General features: G+C 35.4%; 2 protein-coding genes, 1 long non-coding RNA gene and 1 pseudogene across 6 annotated transcripts; all 4 read right to left on the minus strand.

Annotated features, from left to right (window-relative positions):
- The window catches only part of LOC129926651 (uncharacterized), a 30,472-nt pseudogene extending 22,995 nt beyond the window's left edge, over positions 1 to 7,477 (minus strand).
- On the minus strand, positions 463 to 15,593 carry LOC129926716 (uncharacterized protein K02A2.6-like). The gene is made up of 5 exons (XM_056032450.1): positions 9,550 to 15,593; positions 7,291 to 7,566; positions 6,174 to 6,259; positions 3,730 to 3,899; positions 463 to 2,491 (listed from the first exon to the last, which is right to left on the minus strand). Exon 1 carries the CDS (start codon positions 14,054 to 14,056, stop codon positions 11,954 to 11,956), a length of 2,103 nt encoding a protein of 700 aa, XP_055888425.1. The 5' UTR covers positions 14,057 to 15,593; the 3' UTR covers positions 463 to 2,491; positions 3,730 to 3,899; positions 6,174 to 6,259; positions 7,291 to 7,566; positions 9,550 to 11,953.
- On the minus strand, positions 9,252 to 19,167 carry LOC129926727 (uncharacterized). 4 transcript variants are annotated; one of them, XM_056032487.1, is made up of 5 exons: positions 18,038 to 19,167; positions 16,575 to 16,629; positions 15,771 to 15,822; positions 15,601 to 15,668; positions 9,252 to 9,622 (listed from the first exon to the last, which is right to left on the minus strand). In XM_056032487.1, exons 1-5 carry the CDS (start codon positions 18,043 to 18,045, stop codon positions 9,500 to 9,502), a joined length of 306 nt encoding a protein of 101 aa, XP_055888462.1. In that variant the 5' UTR covers positions 18,046 to 19,167; the 3' UTR covers positions 9,252 to 9,499. The 4 variants fall into 4 exon arrangements, with proteins under 4 accessions (XP_055888462.1, XP_055888463.1, XP_055888464.1 ...); XM_056032488.1 differs by lacking the exon at positions 18,038 to 19,167 and adding an exon at positions 17,891 to 18,009; XM_056032489.1 differs by lacking the exon at positions 18,038 to 19,167 and adding an exon at positions 17,850 to 18,009.
- A 2,106-nt stretch (positions 19,168 to 21,273) lies between these two features.
- LOC129926746 (uncharacterized) lies at positions 21,274 to 22,374 on the minus strand. Its single transcript, XR_008778467.1, has 2 exons — positions 21,863 to 22,374; positions 21,274 to 21,696 (listed from the first exon to the last, which is right to left on the minus strand). It is a non-coding gene; the product is annotated as an uncharacterized LOC129926746 (long non-coding RNA).
- Between the last annotated feature and the right edge of the window lie 2,794 nt (positions 22,375 to 25,168).

Raw genomic sequence — 25,168 nt, forward strand, 5'->3', positions numbered from 1 at the left:
AATGCAGGACCAACACTAGACATAAACATGGAAGAAATAACAAAAGAAGAAATAAGGAATGCACTCAAACAAATGAAGACAGGTAAAGCGGCTGGAATTGACAACATACCACCCGAAGTCCTAAAAGAAGGAGGAAGTGAAATAGTTGACCAAATGCACAAACTATTCAACAAAATTTGGTTAACAGAAACACCTCCGGGTGAGTGGAAAAGGGCTTGCTAATAAAAATACCAAAGAGTGGAGATCTATCACAATGTGAGATATGGCGAGGCATCACTTTGCTGTCAGTACCAAGCAAGATTTTTAGCAGAATCCTACTAAACAGAATAAAGGGAGCATGTGATGAACACCTAAGGGAAGAACAGGCCGGATTCAGAAAAGGGAGATCTTGTGCTGACCAAATAGCTACACTCAGGATAATTGTAGAACAATGTGTCAAATGGCAATCTCCTCTCTATGCAACTTTTGTCGACTTTGAAAAAGCTTTTGATAGTGTCGACAGAGAATCTATTTGGACTGTAATGAGACATTATGGGATCCCCAATAAAATAATAACCATAATCAAGAGCCTTTATGATGGTTTCACCTGCCAAGTAACCCACTGTGGCAAGCTGTCAGAGGAATTTCCAGTCACAACAGGAGTCAAACAGGGAGGAATCCAATGGACTCTCACACAAAAGCTGGAAGATCTGGAATTCGCTGACGATATAGCCCTATTATCACACAGACTACAGGATATGCAAGAAAAGGTCACAGCTTTAAGCGAAGTAGGAAAAAGAGTAGGCCTCAAAATAAACCATCAAAAAACTAAAGTACTTAAAGTAAACAATAAACAAATCGGAGACATAGTATTGGATTCTCAGACAATAGACCAAGTAGAAAATTTTATATACCTTGGGAGTGTAGTCAGTATATCAGGTGGAACAGATGAAGACATTAAACGCCGTATAAATCTAGCACGTCAGACATTTACACAGCTAAAACCAACCTGGAAATCTCCTTACATCTCAAACAAGACTAAATTAAGAATCTTTAACTCTAATGTCAAGGCTGTCCTACTGTATGGTTCTGAAACATGGAGAACAACTGAAGCCACAACAAAAAAAATACAGACCTTCATCAACAGATGCCTGAGAAATATCCTAAAAATACACTCGTATGACAAAGTAGAAAACACCAAACTGTGGGAGATGAGTGGACAAAAAAATATAGAAGTGCAGATCTTAGAGAGAAAGTGGAGATGGATTGGTCACACCCTTAGAAAAGATACCAGCAACAGAGCTAGGCAGGCCTTAGAGTGGAACCCCCAGGGAACAAGACGCAGAGGAAGACCAAAAAGAACATGGCGACGCAATGTACTTGAAGAAGCAGAGAAGACCGGGAAGAGCTGGGACACCATCAAAAAGCTAGCAAGAGACCGTGGAGAGTGGCGTGTTTTTGTCGAGGCCCTATGTTCCATGAGGAACTCAAAGGAGTGATGATGATGATGAATATACTGGGGCCTAGAAGTGAAGGTTGTAAGTAAGCATTGAAGAGTATATAATAAGAGAAATAGAAAAAAATCCTTGATTAAATTAACTAGATTTAGAACAATTTGAAGATAGAACTTTAAAAAGCAAAATGTTAATTATGCTAAGAGCCTTCAAATGCTAAAAGCGTTTAAAAATATAAAACAAGCTGTTGAAAGACTTCTGAAGATTCCAGCTCCCATGGTATCAACGAGGCGGCTCGGAAACATTTATTTTGTGGAAAGTGTATTTGCAAGCAACAGGTGAACATGGTCCCCATTGAGTTCAAACAAGCCACCACACTATTCCACAAAGAGGCTGCCATAAGAGAGAGCTAAGGGCAGGAAATTGCGCTAAACAAAAAGAATAGGTAGAAATATTTCTAATCGCACAGACTTATTGTTAGTCTAGATCTATTACAAATTTAATTACATGACCGATCCAAACTAATTGATACAATTACACTTAATATAAGCTTGTTTTTTTTTTTTAAAGTATTTTTACGTATTTTTCTTGTGTAATATTGTTTGTTACTTTACTTCTGAATTGTCTCCAAGTAACTTTACTCTCTGTATTACTCCAGTAATTGTAAACATTCATTTGTTTGAAACTAAACAGCTCTATTTTAGACCTGATAAACTTATAATGCTAAGATTAAATAGAATTTCAGTTGTATGTTCCTATTGGATTTCTAAAAATTTCTTTTAATAATTTTTAAGCTCTAATGATTTGTTTGATTTCTAAATTAATTCCATAATATGAATATAATATTATAATTCCAAGGTATTTTGAGCTTTGAGATATTGGTTTTGAATAATAAGGATAAGCAGTTTTCATTTGTTTTGGTTATCTCTATTAATAATAATAATAATAATAATAATAAATACTCTCCGCAAGAGGTTCTCGAGTCTACTAAACATCTGCTGTACTGGGATAGGCCTATTCTGACCTACAAAATGGTAGATTTCAATCGCCCGGATCTGCTGTTCATCGATAAAAAAGAAAAAAACGCTACCATTATCGATATCGTCGTACCACTGTCTCATAATTTAAGAAAAACTGAGATAGAAAAACAAAGAAAATATGGGAACCTAGGCTTGGAGATTAAGCGTCTATGGAAATTGTCCAAAATAACAATATACCCCATTGTTATATCAACCGAGGGGATAATAACAACTGACCTCACAGACACCTTCAAGGCCCTTAACATTCCTAGGAACATCTTCGTTGCCTGTCAGAGGGCGGTACTGTTGCAGACCTGCCACATCACCAGAAAATTCCTCAGTGGAAACTGTTAAAGGGACTACGATGAATTTTGTTTCTCTTTAGCGAAACTCGACCCTGGCAGCGCCAGAGAATGACTACTCGTTCATTTCTAACATAATAATAATAATAATAATCTTTATTGTCCGTATGGAAATTGGTCTTACAATTTGTGCATTACACCAAACAAAAACATTATAACTATAAGAAACCAAAGTGTACATTCACACCAGACTCACTCATAATTTACATGTGACAAAGTTTATACCAGATTGTTCTTATTTAATGATTTGATTGCCAGGGGAACAAAAGAGAGTTTGTGTCTGTTAGTCTTTGCTATCGGTGTCTTGTATCTCTTTTGTGATGGTAAAATCACAAAATCCTGACACAAAGGGTGATTCTTTATTTCGAGGATCTTTTATAGATGGCTTTTTTATAGATGTTTGTCTCAAACAACTGCCCAAATGGGGTTTGTTTTTTGCCAATGATTTTACCAGCAGCATTTAGGATTCTATAAAGTTTATTTTTATTTTTAATGCTCAGATTGCCATATCAGGCAGTGATATTGAAACTTAAAATATTGCAGATATGAGCGTGATAAAACATAGCCAAGGCCTTTTCGCTAACATTAAACGAGGACAGTTTTCTTAGTAATCATAATTTTTGCTGATATAATCAGTATTTGCAGTAAAATTTAGTTTATTGTCTAGGATAGTACCAAGATATTTAAAGGTTTGCACAATTTCAATAGTCTCTCCAGCTACAGAAACTATGCGGTCTTTTGAAATAACATTGTTTACCCTAACCCTCTGAGATCTCTGGGTCAAAAATTCATTAGTCCATAGTATTATGTATGGACTAATCTTCAACGCTTTCATCTTTTCAATCTCTCCCTAGATATAGCTTTTGTTTTTTAAACGGCAGTAGGTAGGAAACTACACATATTGAAATTTCTTACTTCTGATGTGTTGTGTAAAATTTTAGTCAATTTTGTACAAGGTTCAAGCTGTACACGTTGTACAAGATAAAAGTTCATCACATCACAATAATGTTGTTTACGATGCCAAGTACCATCTCACTGTCCATCTTCAAGAGCATCAAGAAGCATCACAACTTCATGACATTTTCCTATTATGGATACAAACAGTAAAAATCCATTAACAACTTATTACAACGTTTAAACTGGATACTTGAGGCATCCCTAAATTTCCAACCCATCAATAGATTCAAGCTTATTTCTTCCTTCGCTTACCATTTCCTCAGGAATCTAAAATTTACAAATGATCGATGTGATGATACACACAAAGAAAATATAATACTTCTCATACTTACTTTCCAATAAGCTTTCAATATATATTATCTCCCTTTAAAACTATAACTCTTCAAATTATTTCCCTTTCTCATCAACACAGTCTTATGAGTGCCATACTATAGCATACAAATAAATATCATAACATATACAACTTATTTACAATCTAAAAGAACTCAACATGTTCATGCACTATACAATTAAACCATTGCTAGTATATATATCTATATATACTTATAAGTAAACCATCAAGAATTTACTTTCTCCAACTATATTCTGCTTCTCCATTTCTTCTTTGGTAAGGTCTATATGACCTACAATTGTCCCTTGTACCCTGGTACTCATCAGAGTTACATCTTCTCTGAGGGTTCCCTCTATGATACTGTCTATCATAGGCATTGCTATCAAAATTTCTGTCATACTCATAATGGTCAGATCTCCTATCTGAATAGTCACAACTTCTGCATTGCCTGGCAATATGTCCCTTTCTTTGACATTTAAAACAAATAATGTTTCTTCTCACTTTACCATAAGAATTTCTTTGTCTCATTTTGTATTCATGTCTTCTATTCCAGCTATCTATCTCTCCTTGAGTCAGTTCCTTTAGTCCATGTATATTGCCTAAAAGCAAATCATGAGACAATCCTGGTATTGCTAAACCTTTACAATAACCAGTATAAAATGGTGTTTCTAAGAAAACTTTACAGGCTTGATAGCGCTTGATACTGCCATCTATCAACCTTACTTTTTTCTCATAGCCTAATAAACAATCTGGTTTAACTAAGTTACTCCTAATTCCAACTGTACTGCATCCCGAATCTTTGACAAACCTCATAGGTTTGATAAAACCAGAGTGTACTCTCACTCTGTTGGTTTCATCTTCTGCAAAATTTATTTCTTCTACACCCCAACAATAGTTCATCTCTTCTACTTCTTCATTATCACTACTTTCTCTACTGTCCCTATCATTGGTGAAATACACTCTACTTTTGTTATTTCTGTTTCTGTTCTCTTTAAACTCAACTTTCCTACTCTGCTTTCTGTATCTCGTCGGGGTCGCCAAAATAATGTTGTGGGATAATCTGACTTCAACTATGTATCAATAATTACTTAACATTAGCCACAGAACATTATTTTAATTTCCTAAACATTTTTTGATCATTTTAAGTTCACATGGCACTAAGAAGCTGCAAAACATATCAAGGCATCAGTAAAGCAGAAAAAAAAAATCCCACACATTCTGGTCTTCATGCACCAGTTTATCAAGTAGCAATCAAATCAAAGGTGTAGAAAATAAAAATATTAATACAAGTTATTACTGTATATTATATAAGGGTCTTTAGTTAGATGATGACCTGGAAGTAAAGAAAATGTTGCCTTAATGGTTTCAATAAAAACATGTAGATAGCTAACTATAGAACTAAGGAATAGTCTTATGTATTGTTACTATTCCTGGCTAGCTTAGACCACTGAGCTATGAATGTTTTTGCGGCAAAACCAAATCTGTAAACATCAAGTTGTCACTAGAAATTAGTTAAGTCTGATAAAAAGAATTAGCTTATTGTTAAAGGGTTTAACATTGTTATGACATGATTAGGAATTAGTTATTTGTTTCGGGAATAAGGGGAAAGTTTTAATTAGCGACAAGTGACGTGACAGATCTTTAAAAAATAAGAACGCTCTAAGTGAAGCTAAAAGGAAGACGCTTCTTGTAGAGTAGTAGAATTGAGTACAATAGATATACGGATTTACGACATAACTGACATCGGACGATTCCCTTCTTGAGTATTAAACATATTTGTAGAACAACATATCAGCGTCGACTACATATTTGATTGTTTCGGCCTTTCGCCGTTGTTACTGAAGTAGTTGAGTTCAGCGTTACTCCCAGTCAGATCTACACTAGACAGATTACCAAGAATCAACACCGCGCGGAAGCCTTAACACATGTATAAATAAATGGATGGATTATAAGACCTCAGTCAGTCTTCCCTTGTTCAATTCATACAAAATGTGGTTTGATAGAGCACATTGGCATTAATAATTAATTAAATAATTCATCAACACAAATATTTATTTTAAATTTTCCTTACCTTTGGGCATGACAGTTGGAGGAGCATTCTTAGCCCAGGCAAACATTATTGAGGACTGACCATTTTTACACATTAGTGGACAGTTCCTGTTGAGTAGAGCAGAATAGAAACTTAACATCCACCAAACTTTTTTTTCTAAAGATTATTTCTTTTATATTTAAAACTTTTACATTATTCAAATAAGTCAGACTAAAAAAATAATAGTTGCTTTTAAAGTATGGAGAGCTCATTTCACAGATGACTTTGACATAAGCATTGCAATGGTTTGAAATGAACACAAAAGATTTGCAAGACCATCAATAGACTTTTTGATGTTTAGTTTTTATGAATAGTTTATGGAAGTCTCAAGGAAAAAAAAGTGCCATTTAATAATGTCCACCACTTAGAAAGCCAACTATGTTCCAGTAGGGGGATTTATATTTATAAAAGAGAAATATTTCTTTAAAGACAAATAAAGGTAGACTAACTAGGAGAGAAAAGGACATCAAAGTATTAATACTAGTAGATAAATTTGAGACAAAAAGAAAACAAAAAAATAATTAAACAGAAATGAATTCAAAATTATTAGTGGTTTAAGATCATGTCCATTTTTGTATAAACATTGTTGAAAACAAAGTTCTGTTGATTAATTGTACATTTTTGTTTGTATTATTATTTGTATTATTTGTATTAAAGAGTGTTGGTATTTTTGTAAGAGTGTTGGTATTTTAAATATCTAGAAAATTGCTCAAAATATTAAGAAGTCAATAAGCCTTTCAGTAAGTCTCTTTTACTGAGCTATGCCATTGAAAGAATCCTCTTAATGTCTCCAATGTATTCTGCTTCTCAAGAAGAAGACTCAACTCCAAGGTCTTTGTGTGCAAATAAATTACATCAAGTTCATCTTTTCTTAAAGGAGAAAGCTTCATTCTTTTATAAATTGCATTTATATAGTGCTTGCAAAGCATGCTTAGTGCACTACTGTCAAATTTCTTGTATGGACAAGGGGGGGGGGGGGGGGGGAGAGAGAAGGTATTATGGAAGTTTTCATGCTGCCTTTAGGCAGTCAGCAAACACAAAGCTCAGTTGGGATTCAAGCAGACACTGCTAAGATATTAATCAATAAAATCCAACTGACCATTGTTTTGTTCTGGGGGATTTACTCCTGGATGGTTGTGAGATCCTATGGCTGCTTCTTCAAGAGCTGGATTGGGTGGAAGTGGAACACTAACATCTTTGGGAAAGTTATCTCCTGTCAGTGGTGTAAGTTCATTGAATTTACAATCTTCTGATGAGTCAGCTACAGAACTATTTGTGTAGAACATGATGTAATAATTGCACATCTCATCATTGCCTGTTGACCTGCATCAGAAACTATCATCAGTAAGTGAACATCTCATCATTTCCTGTTGACCTGTACAAGATTAAAAGAAAAAAATGTTTTGAAAATCAACAATAATACAATTGAGAAAAAAAAAAAGTGTTTATTTAATTTAAGGTTTAAAACTGAAAGAGTTTTATCCTCATTATTTCTTTTCTTTACCAGATGTTTTGAGACTATCAGATATGGAATCAATTTAGACTGGTTGAAAAATGGAATAGTAAAATAGAGAAATTTGTGGAGTTCCAACTAAGACTAAAACTGTTCAAAGGGTTTGGATTTATATTTGTAAACTTGTGATAACTTTATTTCTAAAGAAGTATCATTGTGGGCCAATAGAATGTAGACAAATGAAACTCCTCTTTAAATACATGAGGCTTAGATGTAAAAATTGATCTAAAAAGGAAAACTTTTTAAACAATAATTTTTTGTTAATTTATAACCTAAAAAACTGCTATTGCAAAAAAAAAAAAAAAGCAGCAAATTAATATGTGGATTCATTTCTTTGTTTTTAGTATCCAATTTTTTTTAGTGGTTTTTGTTGAATATTTAAAAAAAAAAAGCAACTTTGTATTTTAAGAATTATGACTAGAAAGTAATTCAACCTCATGTACTAGATAAAGAAGTAAGAGTAGCTTCTTCAGCCATAATGATCTTTCTTAGAACCAAAGCTATTCAATAATGATAATAATAATAATAATAATAATAATTTTATTTATAAAGCGCTGTTAACAAACAAAATGTAGGCTCAAGGCGCTGTAATAAGATTACAAACAAAAACACGAGAGCTAAAATGACAGTTAATCTAAAAAAGTTTTAAACATATAGGTCTTAATGTTCTTCTTAAAAGTGGTGTAGCATGGGGAGTGAGTTCCAAACCTTTGGTCCGTGAACTGAAAAAGCCTGCAGACCGTAGCTTTTGAGGGAGAAACGTGGCACTACTAAAAGCGTTGAGTCCATTGAGCGCAGGGCTCTCTGGGGGACATATGGAGTAATCAGTTCGCTAAGGTACAAGGGCATCTCATTGTTATATATACACTGATGACAAAGTGTGGCGACCTTGTAATCGATTCTCGCTTTCACGGGAAGCCAATGGAGCGTGCGCAAGAGCGTAGTAGCAGAATCTTGTCTAGTTTTTTTAAGGACTATTCTAGTGGCGTTGTTCTGTATACATTGCAGCTTGGCTATTTTGTCATCAGGTATACCTGCTAGCATGGCGTTGCAGTAGTCAAGGCAGGAGAGTATGAATGCCACAGCTAGCGTTTTTGTTGACTCCGTTGTTAAATATGGTCGGATCTGGCCTAATCTGTGCAGCTGCAGATAAAGACCTTTGCAGAGCTGACTTATGTGTGGGTCGAAAAATAGTGTTGAGTCGAAGAAAACTCCAAGATTCCGCACTACATGGACAAAAGAAAAATGGCAGTTCATAATAAAGAGAGAATCTGTGCTTTCAACTTTTGAGACATTGTTCCTAGTGCCAATCTTAATTATTTCTGTCTTGTCTTTGTTCATCTTGACTCCGTTGTTAAATATGGTCGGATCTGGCCTAATCTGTGCAGCTGCAGATAAAGACCTTTGCAGAGCTGACTTATGTGTGGGTCGAAAAATAGTGTTGAGTCGAAGAAAACTCCAAGATTCCGCACTACATGGACAAAAGAAAAATGGCAGTTCATAATAAAGAGAGAATCTGTGCTTTCAACTTTTGAGACATTGTTCCTTGTGCCAATCTTAATTATTTCTGTCTTGTCTTCGTTCATCTTGAGTTTATTTTCAACCATCCAATCGCTCACCCTTGCAACGGTACCACTGATTTTCTCTGCCAGATGCGACACCTCTGAGGGTACTGATGAATCATATAACTGTGAGTCATCGGCAAAGAAATGGTATAAGATGCCGGTTGGCTGTATGACACCGCTGTAAGTTTACACTTGCAGACTTTTGTAAGTTTACACTTGCAGAAAATAAATCAAACTAATGCTGGTGTCACTAGTAGTGTCAATATTAGAACTAACTCACTTGTGGCCATTGGGGATTCCCTTTGCCTATTCATGATAAGTCCCATTGTATTGATAGCCTGTGATAACTTTGCCTAAGTTTAAAAATAAAAATATTTAAGTTTAAATATTTTTTATTTTGGAGTTTAATTGTTTTAGGTTAAAAAAAAAGATAATCCATGTGTAATAGACTAAAACAACACGAGCTTCAATAAACACAATGTTTTTATTCGTCCATCTTTATGCTCTTTACTCCAGCCACTTGTTCTCTATACTCTGACTTCCTTTTACACACAGTTCCTGACACACTGCTATTCACTCAAGCATGTACACTCAAGGTCCACTGGTCATTTCATACACAGGCACACACAATGCACTACCAGCCACGCAAAACACATACACTTACTATCACATCTCCCTCCTTAAAAGCTTTGAGATATCAATTGACTATACAAATGATTTCTGTCTCACTATAAACAAATGAGTAAACTGAATACATGTTTAACACAACAGAATGTTCAATTGTTAGTATTATCAATAATAACAATATAAATTATAAAATGTGTAGTAAAAAAAAAACAACAACAGTCTAGGTTTACAAATAGACATTAATTATATACAAATTGCATAATAATAAAAAGATATACATGTATCTAATTATCTGCGTCAGGGTAACGTACTGGTGGCCGAACTTGGCTAACATATCGAGTTATTACAGGCGGCAGATTGGTAGTGTTAGTCTGTTCCTGTTGCACATTTGTATCGCTCACGTTCTCTGGCTGTGTGGTTTGACCATTAATGACTGTCTCTGGGGTGTCCATTTAAAAAATATCAGGCATGACCCTTGATTTTGTACATGTGTCTCTTAACATCCTTCTATTTCTTCGGTAAGTTATCCCATTCAGTGTTTTTACCCAGTATGATCTCGGGGTCTCTGCTTCTGAGATGACCACTGCTGGTTCCCATAAATCGCCAGGCTTCTTTTGCATCCACACTTTGCTCCCAGGCTGAATGTGTGGTCGCTCGGTGCGCCTCGCTGTTTTGTTGTAATATTTTGCTTGATTACTTTTTCTTGTTTTCCAAGCATTTTCTTTTTTGTCTGGGATTTGAGGTCTGAGATAGGCCTCCGTTGTCGGAAGATTCGTCCTCAGACGGCGGCCCATGAGCAGCCGTGCAGGTGAAGGTCCATCAGGGCATGGAGCATTTCGAAATTGCAAGAGGGCCATATATGGGTCTTGACCCGACGTTCTAGCTTTATTTAGAAGCTGTTTCACTGTTTGTATGGCCCGCTCTGCCATACCATTAGATTGTGGAAATCTGGGGCTAGACGTAATGTGCTTAAATCCCCAGCTTTTAGAAAATTTCAGAAATTCTTGACAAGCAAATGAGGGTCCATTGTCACTAATTACTTCCCTTGGAATACCATGTCGAGCAAATTGTGATTTCATATGTATGATCACATCTGAAGCCTTTAGTGTTGGGATAAGATTTATCTCAAAAAAAATTACTATAGTAATCTACAAGTAGCAAATAGTTTTTACCGAGATACTTAAAATTATCAGCTCCAATTTTTTCCCAAGGAAGTACAGGAGTATCATGTGGTAACAATGGCTCCTTTTGCTGGGACTTCTGGTGTTTGTTACACACTGCACATGTTGATACCATGTCTATAATCTGCTTAGACATTCCAGGCCAGAAGAACACCTCCTTAGCTGTAACAAGACATCTATCTCGCCCAAGATGACCTTGGTGCAGTCTTTGAAGCATTTCTTTTTGCAATACTTTTGGTACTATTAATCTTTCTCCTTTAAAAAGTAAACCATTGCTTTCACGAAGTTCTTCTTTAAATCCTGAATATGCTCGAATTTCTTGTGGAATTTCAGCTCTCTTGTTTGGCCAGCCTATCATAATATTATTCTTTAACAGCCTTAAAACAGCATCATCTGCAGTGGCCTGCTGAAAAATGTTCATATATTCATCTGACATGGGTAAACTATTGATGATCAGATGAACTTGTGCATCCCAGTCATCACTTGAGGGATGTTTGATTGGTAGCGATGCTCTTGACAGTGTGTCTGGAATAGACATTTCTTTGCCTGGCTTGTATTCCAGCAGTATTTCATATTTCATTAGTCGAAGAAGCATCCGCTGAAGCCTAGGTGGTGTAGATGCCAAAGGCTTTTTGATAATTGCTTTCAAAGGTTTGTGATCTGTTTCAACCTTTATTGGACGTCCATACACATAGTAATGGAAATGTTCAACTCCGAAGACAATGCAAGCATTTCTTTTTCTATTTGTGCATATCGTTTTTCACAGTCTGTAAGAGATCTTGAGGCGTAAGCCACTGGCCTTTCATTCTGCATTAATACTGCTCCAAGTCCCTCCTGTGAAGCATCCACAGACAACTTGACTGGCTGTGAAACATCCTAAAAGGCTAAAACTGGGGCGGTTGTGATCAAACTCTTTAAATAATCAACAGCCTTCTGATGTTGTTCCAACCATATCCACTTGTTGTCTAGTTTAAGTAACTCTCTTAATGGAGCAGTTATTTCTGACAAGTTCTGTAAGAATTTACCAAGATAATTAATCATACCCAAAAATCTTTCTAGTTCCTTGCGATCTGTAGGGTATGGCATGGATTGTATTGCTTCAATCTTTGAGTCATCAGGCTTTATACCACTATCTGTAATGATATGTCCTACAAACTTGACTTGTCGTACTCTTAGGCTAAATTTAGATGGCTTCAGTTTGATTCCTTTCCTTCTTGCTATGTCAAGAACTTGCCTAAGTCTATCATCATGCTCTTCTATTGTTCTACCTGCTATCAGTATTTCATCCATGTATGTCTCAACCCCTTGTATAACGTCAAAAGCTTGGTGGAAACGTTTTGCAAATACTTCTGCAGAAGAGTTTAGCCCAAATGGTAGACGAAGGAACTTGTAGCGACCAAAAGGTGTGTTAAAAGTTGTTAGATCTGTACAGCTCTTGTCTAATTTAATTTGCCAAAAGGCAGAGTTGGCATCTAATACCGTGAACACTTGACTTCCACTTAGTCGACTAGCTATTTCTTCTATAGTAGGTAATTGATAGTGTTCTCTTTGAATGGCTTTGTTGAGGTCTCTAGGGTCTAGACATATCCTTAATCCGCCTCCTTTCTTTTCAACAATAACAAGTGAGTTGACCCATGCAGTGGGATGATCTACTTTTTCAATGACACCCTCATCTTCCATTCTTCTCAATTCATTTTTTAATTCCTCACGTAGTGCCGCTGGGACTTTCCTTGCTGCGTGTACAACAGGTTTAATGTTGGAATTGACCTTAATAGTATATTCCTCTTCCATGCAGCCTAAGCCAGTAAATACATCTGCGTAGCCTGAGAGTGTATCGTCCTCTATAAAGTCAACTCTTCTGATTAAATTCATTTGTTGGCAGCCTGGTAGACCCATAATTGGCTTTGAATGTGTCTCCACAATTTGAAATTCTATTATGGCTGTCTTACTTTTAACAGTACATTTAATGTGTGCTTTGCCAACAACCTTCAATCTTTCTCCACTGTAAGTAGTAAGTTTGGATGTTGATTTGAGAAGTTTCTTTCTTTTTAATTGCTTGAAGATTCTGTATGGGAGAATATTGACTTGTGCTCCAGTATCCAACGTGAATGTGACTTGTTTGTTTTCAACAGTAATGAGTGAGTTCCATTCGTTGCTTAGACTATGGGAGCCAATACTGCCGATGAAAAATGTTTCCTCAACGGAGTCATCTCGACCTTCTGACTTCACTATACTTACAGGCTTTGATCTGCACACTGACGAAAAATGACCTTTTTTATGACATCTGTGACAGGTTTCCCCATAAGCTGGGCACTGACGTGGTCTGTGTTCCTTGCCACAATAGCTACAACTCACATTTCCTTTTGATCTTTTAAAGCTATTGGTAGCTGAATTCACAACGTGTACCCCACTTTCTTCATTCATGAGTTTTAGCTGCCATTCAGTTGCCTCAGCTGCCCGACATATATTTTCTGCCTTGTTAAGGTCTAGATCTGGTTCTCTCAAAAGTCTTGCTAGGGTGTTCTCATTCCTTATGCCACCAACTATCCTATCCTTTATTAGGGAATCTTTAAGCAAATCAAACTCACATGTCTTTGCCTTGAGTTTGATGTCAGTGACAAAGTTGTCAAATGACTCTCCTTCATGTTGAGAACGCTGGAAAAAAACATGTCTTTCAATGGTAACATTTTTTCTTGGTAGACAGTACTTCTCGAACTTATTAAGAATGCAGTGAAGTGTATGGAAGGACTTGCTAATCTCACATTCATTACATTCATTGTCCGTCCATTGGAAAGTGTTATAGACTTGCACTGCTTCTTGGCCGATCACATGCAATAATGTCATAGACTGTACTTCTCTGCTTTTTGTATCCAGTCCACTTGCTATCGAATATATCTGAAAGGATTGTTTGAACCTTTTCCAATTTTCAGCTACGTTGCCATTTAATTCCAGCGGTTGTGGCGGGTGGAGTTGGTCCATTTGACACCATGTAATAGACTAAAACAACACAATCTTCAATAAACACAATGTTTTTATTCGTCCATCTTTATGCTCTTTACTCCAGCCACTTTTTCTCTATACTCTGACTTCCTTTTACACACAGTTCCTGACACACTGCTGTTCACTCAAGCATGTACACTCAAGGTCCACTGGTCATTTCATACACAGGCACACACACTGCACTACCAGCCACGCAAAACACATACACTTACTATCACAATGAGCATGTGTTCTATATGCAAAGGGGAATATACTTTTCTCTTTTTGGAAAGTACAGCTGATATCTACAGGATATGCTACAATATACAAAGAATAGCAAACAGTTTACATTTCTCAACAATTCCAAAAGACCAGACATTAGGGCTCTTACATTTTATGGTCAATAAATAATTTTGAAAATTATTATTACTTCCATTACATTTAATCATAGACATATCTCTCTTACAGTGCTATCACATAATTCTCTAACACTTAATCATATATCTCTCTTACAGTGCTATCACATACTTCTCTAACACTTAATTATATATCTCTCTTACAGTGCTATCACATACTTCTCTTACACTTAATCATATATCTCAATTACAGTTTCATCACATAGATCTGTTACACTTAATCATATATCTCTCTTACAGTGCTATCACATACTTCTCTAACACTTAATCAAATATATCTCTTACAGTGCTATCACATACTTCTCTAGCACTTAATCATATATCTCTCTTACAGTGCTATCACATACTTCTCTAACACTTAATCATATATTTCAATTACAGTTTCATCACATAGATCTGTTACACTTAATCATATATCTCTCTTACAGTGCTATCACATACTTCTCTAACACTTAATCATATATTTCAATTACAGTTTCATCACATAGATCTGTTACACTTAATCATATATCTCTCTTACAGTGCTATCACATACTTCTCTAACACTTAATCATATATCTCTCTTACAGTGCTATCACATACTTTTCTTACACTTAATCATATATTTCAATTACAGTTTCATCACATAGATCTGTTACACTTTATCATATATCTCTCTTACAGTTTCATCACATAGATCTCTTACACTTAATCATATATTTCAATTACAGTTTCATCACATAGATCTGTTACACTTTATCATATATATCTCTTACAGTGCTATCACATACTTCTCTTACACTTAATCATATATCTCTCTTACAGAGCTATTACATACTTCTCTTACACTTAATCATATATTTCAATTACAGTTTCATCACATAGATCTGTTACACTTTATCATATATCTCTCTTACAGTTTCATCACATAGATCTCTTACACTTAATCATATATTTCAATTACAGTTTCATCACATAGATCTGTTACACTTTATCATATATATCTCTTACAGTGCTATCACATACTTCTCTTACACTTAATCATATATCTCTCTTACAGAGCTATTACATACTTCTCTTACATGGTTCTCTTATAATGTGCATGTCTGTTGAACTGTTACATTGTTACCATTAAACGTCAATACTTACATGACACTTGGGGTGGAATTTGAAACCAGTAACTAGCCAAAAGAAATATTCCACCCACAAACTGAGGCCTAGCAGTTGGAGCAGAAAGAATGGTTGTAATAAGAGTGTTGACACTTCAATAGAAATGATTACACAAATTAAAATACAAGAGTAAGGGTTTAAAAACTTACTTCTGAAATGTGGTGTATATCTTAAGACCTGAATGATCAGTAGGCTCAGAATCTACATAAAATATTAAGAGTCAAAGTCACAACACTACAGGCTATATTAAGTAGATAGAAGGTAATTATAATAATAAGTCCAAAGATGAAGGAAGAATGCAGTATTTCATGAGACAGAAAGTAAGTGACATTCAAACACAATACAAAGTAGTTGAGTAGTAACATCAATCAACAATCTTTTAGTTAGGTGAACTTTTAGCATTTGTAGCCATTGTGTAGTTATATAATATGAATATTTATCTAGTACTCCCAATTCCAAACAAGCTGCAGCAGTTTCAAGCCACAAGAGACTGAGGGAAAATCCTGAGAGGACTCTATAAAACTTAAGAACTAACTATGGTATTCTTTACAACAGTTTAAGTTATATTAGCATGACAGGTGCTGGACTTGGTTGATACAAGCTATTTAGGATGTAGTAACAAATTCGTACAAGTGCTTCTTCTTCCTAGAGCCATTAGAGAATGGAATGGGCTGCCTTAATCAGCTATGAAAACCAATGACTTGGCAGAGTTTAAGCCATTGATTAACATGCATGACTAAATTTACACATAAAATGCATTGGATTCTTCAACTTCAACTTGTTTCTTCAACTGAATTGAGATAAGCATTTCTCAGAATAGCACTTGCAAATTCAAAAGAGAGACAGTGAGCTATGAGATCTGTTTAGATCTCCTGTCTTAGAATGAGTCAGGCATGCATATTACAGTAATATATTAACATTGTCAACACAAAGTAAAAGTGTGACTGACTTACAAATATAATATTCCTCATCTTCAACAGGATAAGCTGTACATAAGTAGGCATCAGGCTATAGGAAAAAAAATTAAACAAATTTAAACTATGCAAACAATATTAGAATGTGAAGGTCACATGACTTTTATTATTATTATTATAAAAAATTATTTTGTTTTTGCAAGAAAATAAATCAGTATAGAATAACAATCATCATGTTTTATTTATTATTTTATTATCTATATATAGTTATAACCCTGCCATGCACACCACCATTCAAGTAGTGCAGTAGGTGTGCACTGTTAGAGACTAGACTGAGAAGGAATGTTGACATTGAAAAGAAGAGAACCAAGTCCCCGCCCCCCCCAAGTCTAGGGCTGATGAACAACTTATGCTCAAGACATATATTGTTATTATGTGTTTGTGATGTCCTGTGAATTAACATGTGAGCAGGTCAGGAGGCGCAAGAGAGACCTTTTCTCTCTGCTCAACATTAAATTTTATAACAGTAGGCAGATGTTAGCGCTACTGGGTGGGCTCAATCTGTGCACCTCGGTCTGCGACCAAGGGGCTAGAGTCGCCTAAGTAACCAGATAACTAGACTACACTAAACTAACTAAATTTAAAATGTAAGCAAGAACAAAAACTTTACTTGAAATACTAAAAATATAACGATACTTTATTTACATGAAAAATAAATCAATAATAAAATATCTTATCTTATATAATACAGACGTTACTTCAAAAAACACACTACAATAAACTAGTCTAGATCTACAATATTCTACTACTACAACCAACCCATAACACTAACACTAAAACAAGAACACCTTAGTTAGGCTTAGTACCTTAGCCTTACTATTAATAATAGTATTACTTCACTAAGACTAAGAACAAACTAAAGTTACAGTATAAGCCACTAAGCCGACTAAATCCTTTTTTTTTCCTGACAATCCATTCAGATCAGATCTAGTCAATTCTAGTCTAGCTAGATCAGATAATTAGATCGATCTTATATTATAAGAATATTAGACTGTCTAGTCTATTCTATATAGATCTAGAATCTAGGTCTACCATCTAGATCTAACAGTGAGTAGGCCTAGTCTAACCTGTTTCTAAGAAAAAGAAAAGGATTTTAAAAAATACGTTTAAATCATAGCATGATAGTAAAGGCTACTATAGAATGAGATCTAGGTCTAGATCTATATAATCTAGATCTACGTATAGATTATAGTCTATATTAAGTATATAGATAATCCCGCCCTCCCCTAGGCATTCGAGGACACATCAGTTTACCTGGTTGACCTAAAAACAAAACATGCGCTGATCTAACTTACTCTAAGTATCTTTAATCTATGTAGTCTATTATCTCTATAGTCTATATATAACACAGTCTGACAAAAGAAAAAGGCCCCAAAGTCAGTACTGAATATTTTTTCCGGGGAAGGGGCTAAAAAGCTATGCTAGCTTGTGAACTGTGTTACCTATACATCTAGATTCTAGATAAATTCCGCCTTCTCCAAGCCACCTAGTTGACCAAAAAAAAAACGTATCTTAGAGCACGCTCAGTGTCTGTTGCACACACATACAAAAAGCATCAACGTACTAGCATGCTTAGTGTGTGACCTAATTAACGGCTTGACCGATCAATAATTGGCTCCTCCCCCTTTTCTCTCATCATTGTTGTCAATAAAACTAGAGCAATGTTTTGGGGCTGTGTAGATGGCCTGGTATACACCTGTGTGTTGTGCTATTAATGAACTTTTTCTAATGTGTGTTGGTCTGATGGCTGTGATTGGATTGAGTCTTGAGATTTGTTACTTGATAGTATCTTCCCCTCACCCAAAGAAATTTTAAAATACCATATCTACATTCTATATCTCCCCCTTTCTTTTTATTTTAAACTAATTTAAAAAGAGAGAACTATAGTATTTGGATATAATTACTATTATATTGATTATAAAATAAATACTAGATTCATTATTAATTTATTAACATATAAAAAACGAGACCTATTGTTATAGCGATAAAAACGATTGGTCTTTTTTAAACCTCTATGCGTCATGCATTTATTCTGCAACCCATTCCATGCTCTAATATCACTAGGGAAGCTGGAGCATTTGTAGAAATTTGGCCTAGGAATGTGCCTCTATTGTATCTAGATATAATCTACTGTAAGGTGTAGTGATTTGAAGTAATGAGCAATGATGATTTGAATATGATCACCTAAAATTTTGGCCGCAAATAATAGACATTAACAACTACACGTGCTTCTAGAGTCTGCCTAACTTGAAAGCCTAGGAAGATTTGATTGGTTAGTCTGTGAAACACGCCTTCCGATTTAGCAAAAACATCACAAGGTGTTCTGTGCATTTTAACCGTGACCTCCGTGTATGTCGAAGGCGCCGTTTTAACGCGGAATACGGCAACTTTTTACTCCGCCCCACTGTGTAGTCAACTGTGCTGGTAGGAGGTGCTAACAAAGGGGAAATGCGTGGTCTTTTTTTCAGGACGCAAAGTTTTTTTTTTTTAATGCGTATTTTATTTTTTAAATCAGTTATAATTATACAGTTTAATAATAAATAATTATCTTATAGTCAATATTAGAGCGGTATTATTAATAGCTTATATTAGAATAGTCACAGGTAGATCTGAAATTTACAAAAATCCTACACACACGTAACTGGTGCACGCTAGATCCATTTTTCAAAAATAGGGCGGGGTAAGACACATTTGACCTGTGTAAAAGTGTTGGCCTCATTCAGTCGTACAACGACTAAGGTTAATCTCGCAGAACACTTTTTCGTGTATATAACTGTAGAGCCCTATTGTGGAGAGACACTCTAGTCCACATTTTACGCATTAACAGGTGGCATATTTCGCTTTATTGGTCTATATAGATTAGCTGGACATTTTTCGTATGGTACGCTTTTCTTCCAGAGCTGAGGCCCGTGATTTTTCACTGTCCATACATTTCTTGGTCACCATCTCTCTCCGCGTAGTGTTCTAGGGCTATGTCTTCCCAGTATCAATGTTCACTGTTTTGAGGTCCCGTTTTATCTTATCTTATATAATAATACAGACGTTACTTCAAAAAAGATGATTACGTCATACACGTCATGCATTTAGTCATGCAATGACCTAGATTCTGCCAAGTCACTGGTTTTCCTGACTAGGTCAGGCAACAGTTTTATTACACCCAGATCTAGATTTTTCATTGACAGATGTGTTATTTGATCGCTAGACAACTCAACGCTATTAGTATTACGCACAAGGAAAAATACAAGGCTGTCTTTTCATCATATATAGCAACTAGTCGACGTATCGAGACATCGACTATACAAGCTAGGTCTATCTGACCAATCCAACACATTAATGGTTTACTGTCCAACTTTTAGTGTTCATTCTAGGGCAGAGAGAGGGGGGGATGTGAATGTGTTACATTTTTTTTCCCTAGCGTTGATTACCCGAATGCTCTGATAAAACAAAAAATTACAACACACTAGCTATTGCAAACACGAAACATTCAAATTGCTGCAGTTAAAGTACACATAGCATCGAAGCAGTAAAAGGGATGACTATTGATATAAAGTAGCTAATTGGACTACTGTCAGTTTATCAATCAGGGCTGCATGTTGTATTTGAGAAATATCACTATTTTTATGTTTCTGGCTTAGCTTAAGCCTTCGCTCACTGATTGTCAATGTACATTGAAAATACACTTCCACTGGCAGTAAGCCTATTTATGGCAGGAAGGGTTAGGTTTCAGCAATCAACTCAAGAAAACATTAAGATAGGCTGAATTGATATAAGCTATGTAAGAACACTTACAGTTACAAATGATGATACATAAAGTAAGCTTAAAATAGTTTCTCAATTTTTCGAGATGACAAAATACTTTAATCGACTTTGATTTGTTTTGCCTTAAAAAAAAAGTGGTTTATTGTGCCGTTATTCATAGTATGCGAATAGTAGAATATATGCATCTGTTTGGAACCCCTCAACTCAAAGAAAGTGAACAAACTGTAACAGACACAAAATAGAGCAGCGAGATTCATAGCAAACGAATATTCTTATTTGATTAGACACCTTTTGTAAAATCACTAAATTTAGAAACCTTTAGGATAGAAGACTTAAAAGTAAGTGCTTTCCTTGTGCTATTAGAGCATTGAATGGGTTATTTGAGTCAGTCAGGAAAACCAATGACTTGGCAGAATTTAAGTCATAGGATAACATGCATGACTAGATTGACACGCGTAAGATGTAATCATCATCTTTTTTTTTGAAGTGATGTCAGTAATTTATAAGATGAGAATCAATGCCATCGTCAGAATCTTTTGCTCTCTTTGTAATGCAAATAATTGTCGAATTCATGTCTCGTGTCAATAATGTACTATAATAGAACAATAAGCATTTCACAATGAAGGAATCACGGCTTTTTTTTTTATTAAAAAAAAAATAGGTGCCGGTACTCAGTGATTGATTGCCTAACTTTTAACTACTAATAAATTAATAATATAGATCTACGTTAAAATACAAGAAAAGTAATAATTTTTCCCCCACATTCCAAAAAGGTGCCGGTACTCCGTAGCGATGCCTTCCGTCACAAAAAAAGCCCTGCGTATATAGATCTATATTGTTATGTCTCTCCTACTGTTCAGGCTCTCTTCTAACTGCACCTTACGACACAACGAACTTAAAGAACCTCACAACTCAGTGCTCCAAAGTATCAGTCAGTTTAATGTCAAATACATCGCAATTGGCAACAACATTAACACTGTCTTTACAAAAACCTAGTCTTGTTACGCCTGACTTTACACACTATGCTGGTTCTCGCCTCGTACTGGTCACATTGCGAGGTAACGTGAAGTCAAGTCTTACTAACACAGTCGCTCTTATATAGTGTCTCTACTGGCCTACTCGAACCTTCTTGACCACTCCAGTTGATCACTTTCGCCGTGACTTGCGTGCGTAATATTTACACACAGGTCGTTGACGAACTGGCGAGTACTGTCACTGGTCACAGTTGACCGCTCTTCCTGCGCTGGACAGTGGCGATTTGGGTAGGCTAAAAATACACAGCACTACCTCCATCTATGTCACCACCAGGTTGACAACAATATATATATTGCTTTATATAGGCCTATTCATAGAAAGAGAGACAGAGACATTTATACAGTATTATTATTTTTTCATTATTTGTAAGTTGTCTTTTTTATATTGACTTAGGCCTACATTTTTTAATAGATCTTTTCATGAAGTTGGATGTTCAAGTCATTTCTTTTTTCTTCTAAGAAAAAGAATCTTACCTTTGCGTAATAAATAATCCAAACTTTGCCTGTAATACCCGTATGATTATAATAATCCAATCTGTTGAAGAATCTAATTATTCCAATATCTGAACTTCACTGAAGCATATTTCTATACAAAAAGTAAATGATCGAAAAGAAATATGTGCGCGCATGAACTGCAATGATAACACGTCTACTTTCACTAAAAATAGGTCAAACTTTTTTTTCCGTGTCTGAAACAATTCATGTAAAAATCAAACTAACACATTAAGAAACCCGGTCAATACAATGTTTGGTATCTCTTGCATGAATGACCTTTATTGTAAATTTACTATAAATATAGAATCTACTACCAAAAACTACTGCTACTAGAATCTACTACCAAAACATCTGGCACAGTGAGTACGCGATGCCGTGTGTAGGATACTATCTTGGATCGGATGCCTTCCAAGTTACTATTTTGAACCAACAGCATGAGTCTCAAAAGAGTCAAATCAGATACAATGGTGACATATCAGCTTATTTCTCTGTAAAGAATGGCGTGAAGCATGTATACTTGCTCCAAAGACTCCAACCATCTTTCATCTTACCAAAAGATTGCGTTTGGCATACGGTCGTCCCCAGTACGATATACGTGCCATGCCCAGCGTCGCTGTCAAACTATTAGAAGCAATACCTCTATCATGTCCATACCGCATTCACAAGAACAATACTGCTCTTGCCAGCGTATGTTCCTGAAGGAGCGCAGAAGTCATTGGGAAAAGCGTTCAAGAAGTATCTGCTTTCTGTATAGTACCCATTTCTCCGATCTTTATAGAAGAGTTGGGAGAACCACTTCTTGATAGACACTGATCTTTGTAGGCAGCCAGGGCGATTTATTCCATTTCCGCCACACTCTCGCTTGGAGGCGTACAGACATACAAAACATTGAAAAGGATCACTTTTTAAAAGACAGAATACATGAAAATGTATAATGATTCAAATACATTTAGCACCAAGATGTCCGGTGTCACAACGTTCTGCTTCGCACGAGCCGAGGAATAACACTAACAATGAAACTGCAGTAAAAAACACACACACAGATGACGGGGGCAGGGCATTTTCTTGAAAAAGCAGCAAGCTGAAAATTATCGTTACAGCAACCTAACAGACTTGAATCCGCAAATTGGGTATTGGCCAGGGATTCCCCGGCATTTTGTGAAGTGGCCGCCCAAAGTAGAATAAACACTTTTAGTTACAAGTGCATCGATTAATGACCACACACCTGAACTGGCCAGTTTTAATTTTGGCCGAGTTGTGAGGTCCTTTACAGCTGGTACGCTAAGTTTTTTTTTTTTTTACTGTTTTTGTTCAGTCCCTCCTAAATTTCGTGACATTTTGTTTTCCTATTCGCTGCTTCGCTTTTTTGTTTAGTATCCTACATTTTTACTTGCTAGATCTAGATTCTATATCTCTATTTATTAATTCTAAATCTAGACTTTTCTAATTTGATTATTATTATAATACATGATTCTTAAAATGCAATCTATAGACTTGTAAAAAAATTTCAACTATCTTCACGCATAAACAATTGTTTTTAAAGAACTACACTTAGTCTAATGGACCGTTCCTTTCTGTCTTTTGCCTAGATTAGGTGTTTAGTCGAATCTAGGCTTAGATCTATTTTCTAGAGTATGACCCATGTTGTACTGACTAAAAACTGACTTGAACTTTTTTTTGTTTAGTATCCTACATTTCACTTGCTGGATCTAGATTCTATATCTCTATTTAATAATTCTAAATCTAGACTTTTCTAATTTGATTATTATTACATGATTCTTAAAATGCAATCTATAGACTTGTAAAAATTTCAACAATCTTCACATATAAACAATAGATTTTTAAAGAACATTATATTTAGATGTTTACTTTCAGACAAATAAATTATTTCTTTTATTAACATTTTGTATTTCTTTTTCTTGATTGCAGCCCTGTTTTGAATACAACTAGATTTCAACAACTTCTGAAACTCCAATAATACTACCTGCAAGTGTTGCTGAAAGAAAAATAACCCTAACAGCCTTTAAATTTACTACATAGATTCTAATGCTGACAACATCAATTAGATCTAGATGCTGCCTGAAGATTTCATGTCTGTGGCATTTTACCTCTCGAGAAAAGATCTTTTCCCTTTGCAACTTCTGGTGTGGCTAGAGAGGCCAATTGATACACAGCTGTGGTTACATGTAATCACCAGCAACCATTGCATTGTCACCTTTCTTCCTGCTGCTGTTGTGTATGGCATCTGCAATCGGAGACCCTTCCTTTATGCTCTCTCTCCATGTGGATCTATCCAGTGCCACCTTTTTCCCAGCCGCTAGTGTCGATTTTGAAGATGCACACTATGGTAAACTCAATGCAGTTGACTACAATAATCTCCATGACCACATTGTTTCAACAAGAACCTGTGTGCATCACACATTGTAAGGGTCGAAATTGAAAAAAAAATATTTGTAAGCTATGTGCCAAAAATGCTCCTAATATTCAATGATGAGCTCTGACCAGGATAACAATCACACATTGTGTCCGGATGGCACTACATCTGGGTATCACTTCAAAATATCATAGCACGAGAGCAGCCATAACAAAAAGTACAACCAGACCATTACTATTATTATGGATACAGTGATGGTCAATACTGTTGTTGTGTTTTCAATAAAAGTTTAATTGCTTTTTAGTTAGTTACAATGCTATTAATATTAAAAGGTATTTTTTATCATTTTTGTTTTTTATATTAGAGATAATGGTAGGCCATTATTTGCTACTAGTAGATTATGTAATTTGTTGAATGCTATTAAAGAGCTTCCATATAAAATATGTCTTAACATAATTCTTTAGTTTTTATTTCATAACACTATTACTACTATTAATAATAACACCTAAAAAACAAACTATCTACATTGGATTCTAAAAAAATAAATTATACTCGCTATAGCTTTAAAAATATTTTACTTAGTTTTCTTTTTTACAGTGACCAATTAAGGTGTAAAATAATATACAATACAGTACTAAAAAAGACATTGTCATCTTAGCGTAAGTAGGACTGGTTCATTGAAGTATGTCATTACTGCTAACTGTTGATCATTGTGCAGGCCATATGACACCCTGATTATTAACTAAAGTGTGCTTCAAGATTCTGCAGGCTTTTCAGGACTTTGCTTATTTATCGTGCAATAGTAGATCATTAGCGGAACTAAGAACACTGATCTGGAAGCAGTCAGATACTTGTTCTATATCAGCAGCATGTACATTCCTTTGATCTAAAAAAAAAATAATGATAAAATA

This window comes from Biomphalaria glabrata, chromosome 6 (genome assembly GCF_947242115.1).
Source record: "Biomphalaria glabrata chromosome 6, xgBioGlab47.1, whole genome shotgun sequence".
Taxonomy (NCBI): Eukaryota; Metazoa; Mollusca; class Gastropoda; family Planorbidae; genus Biomphalaria; species Biomphalaria glabrata.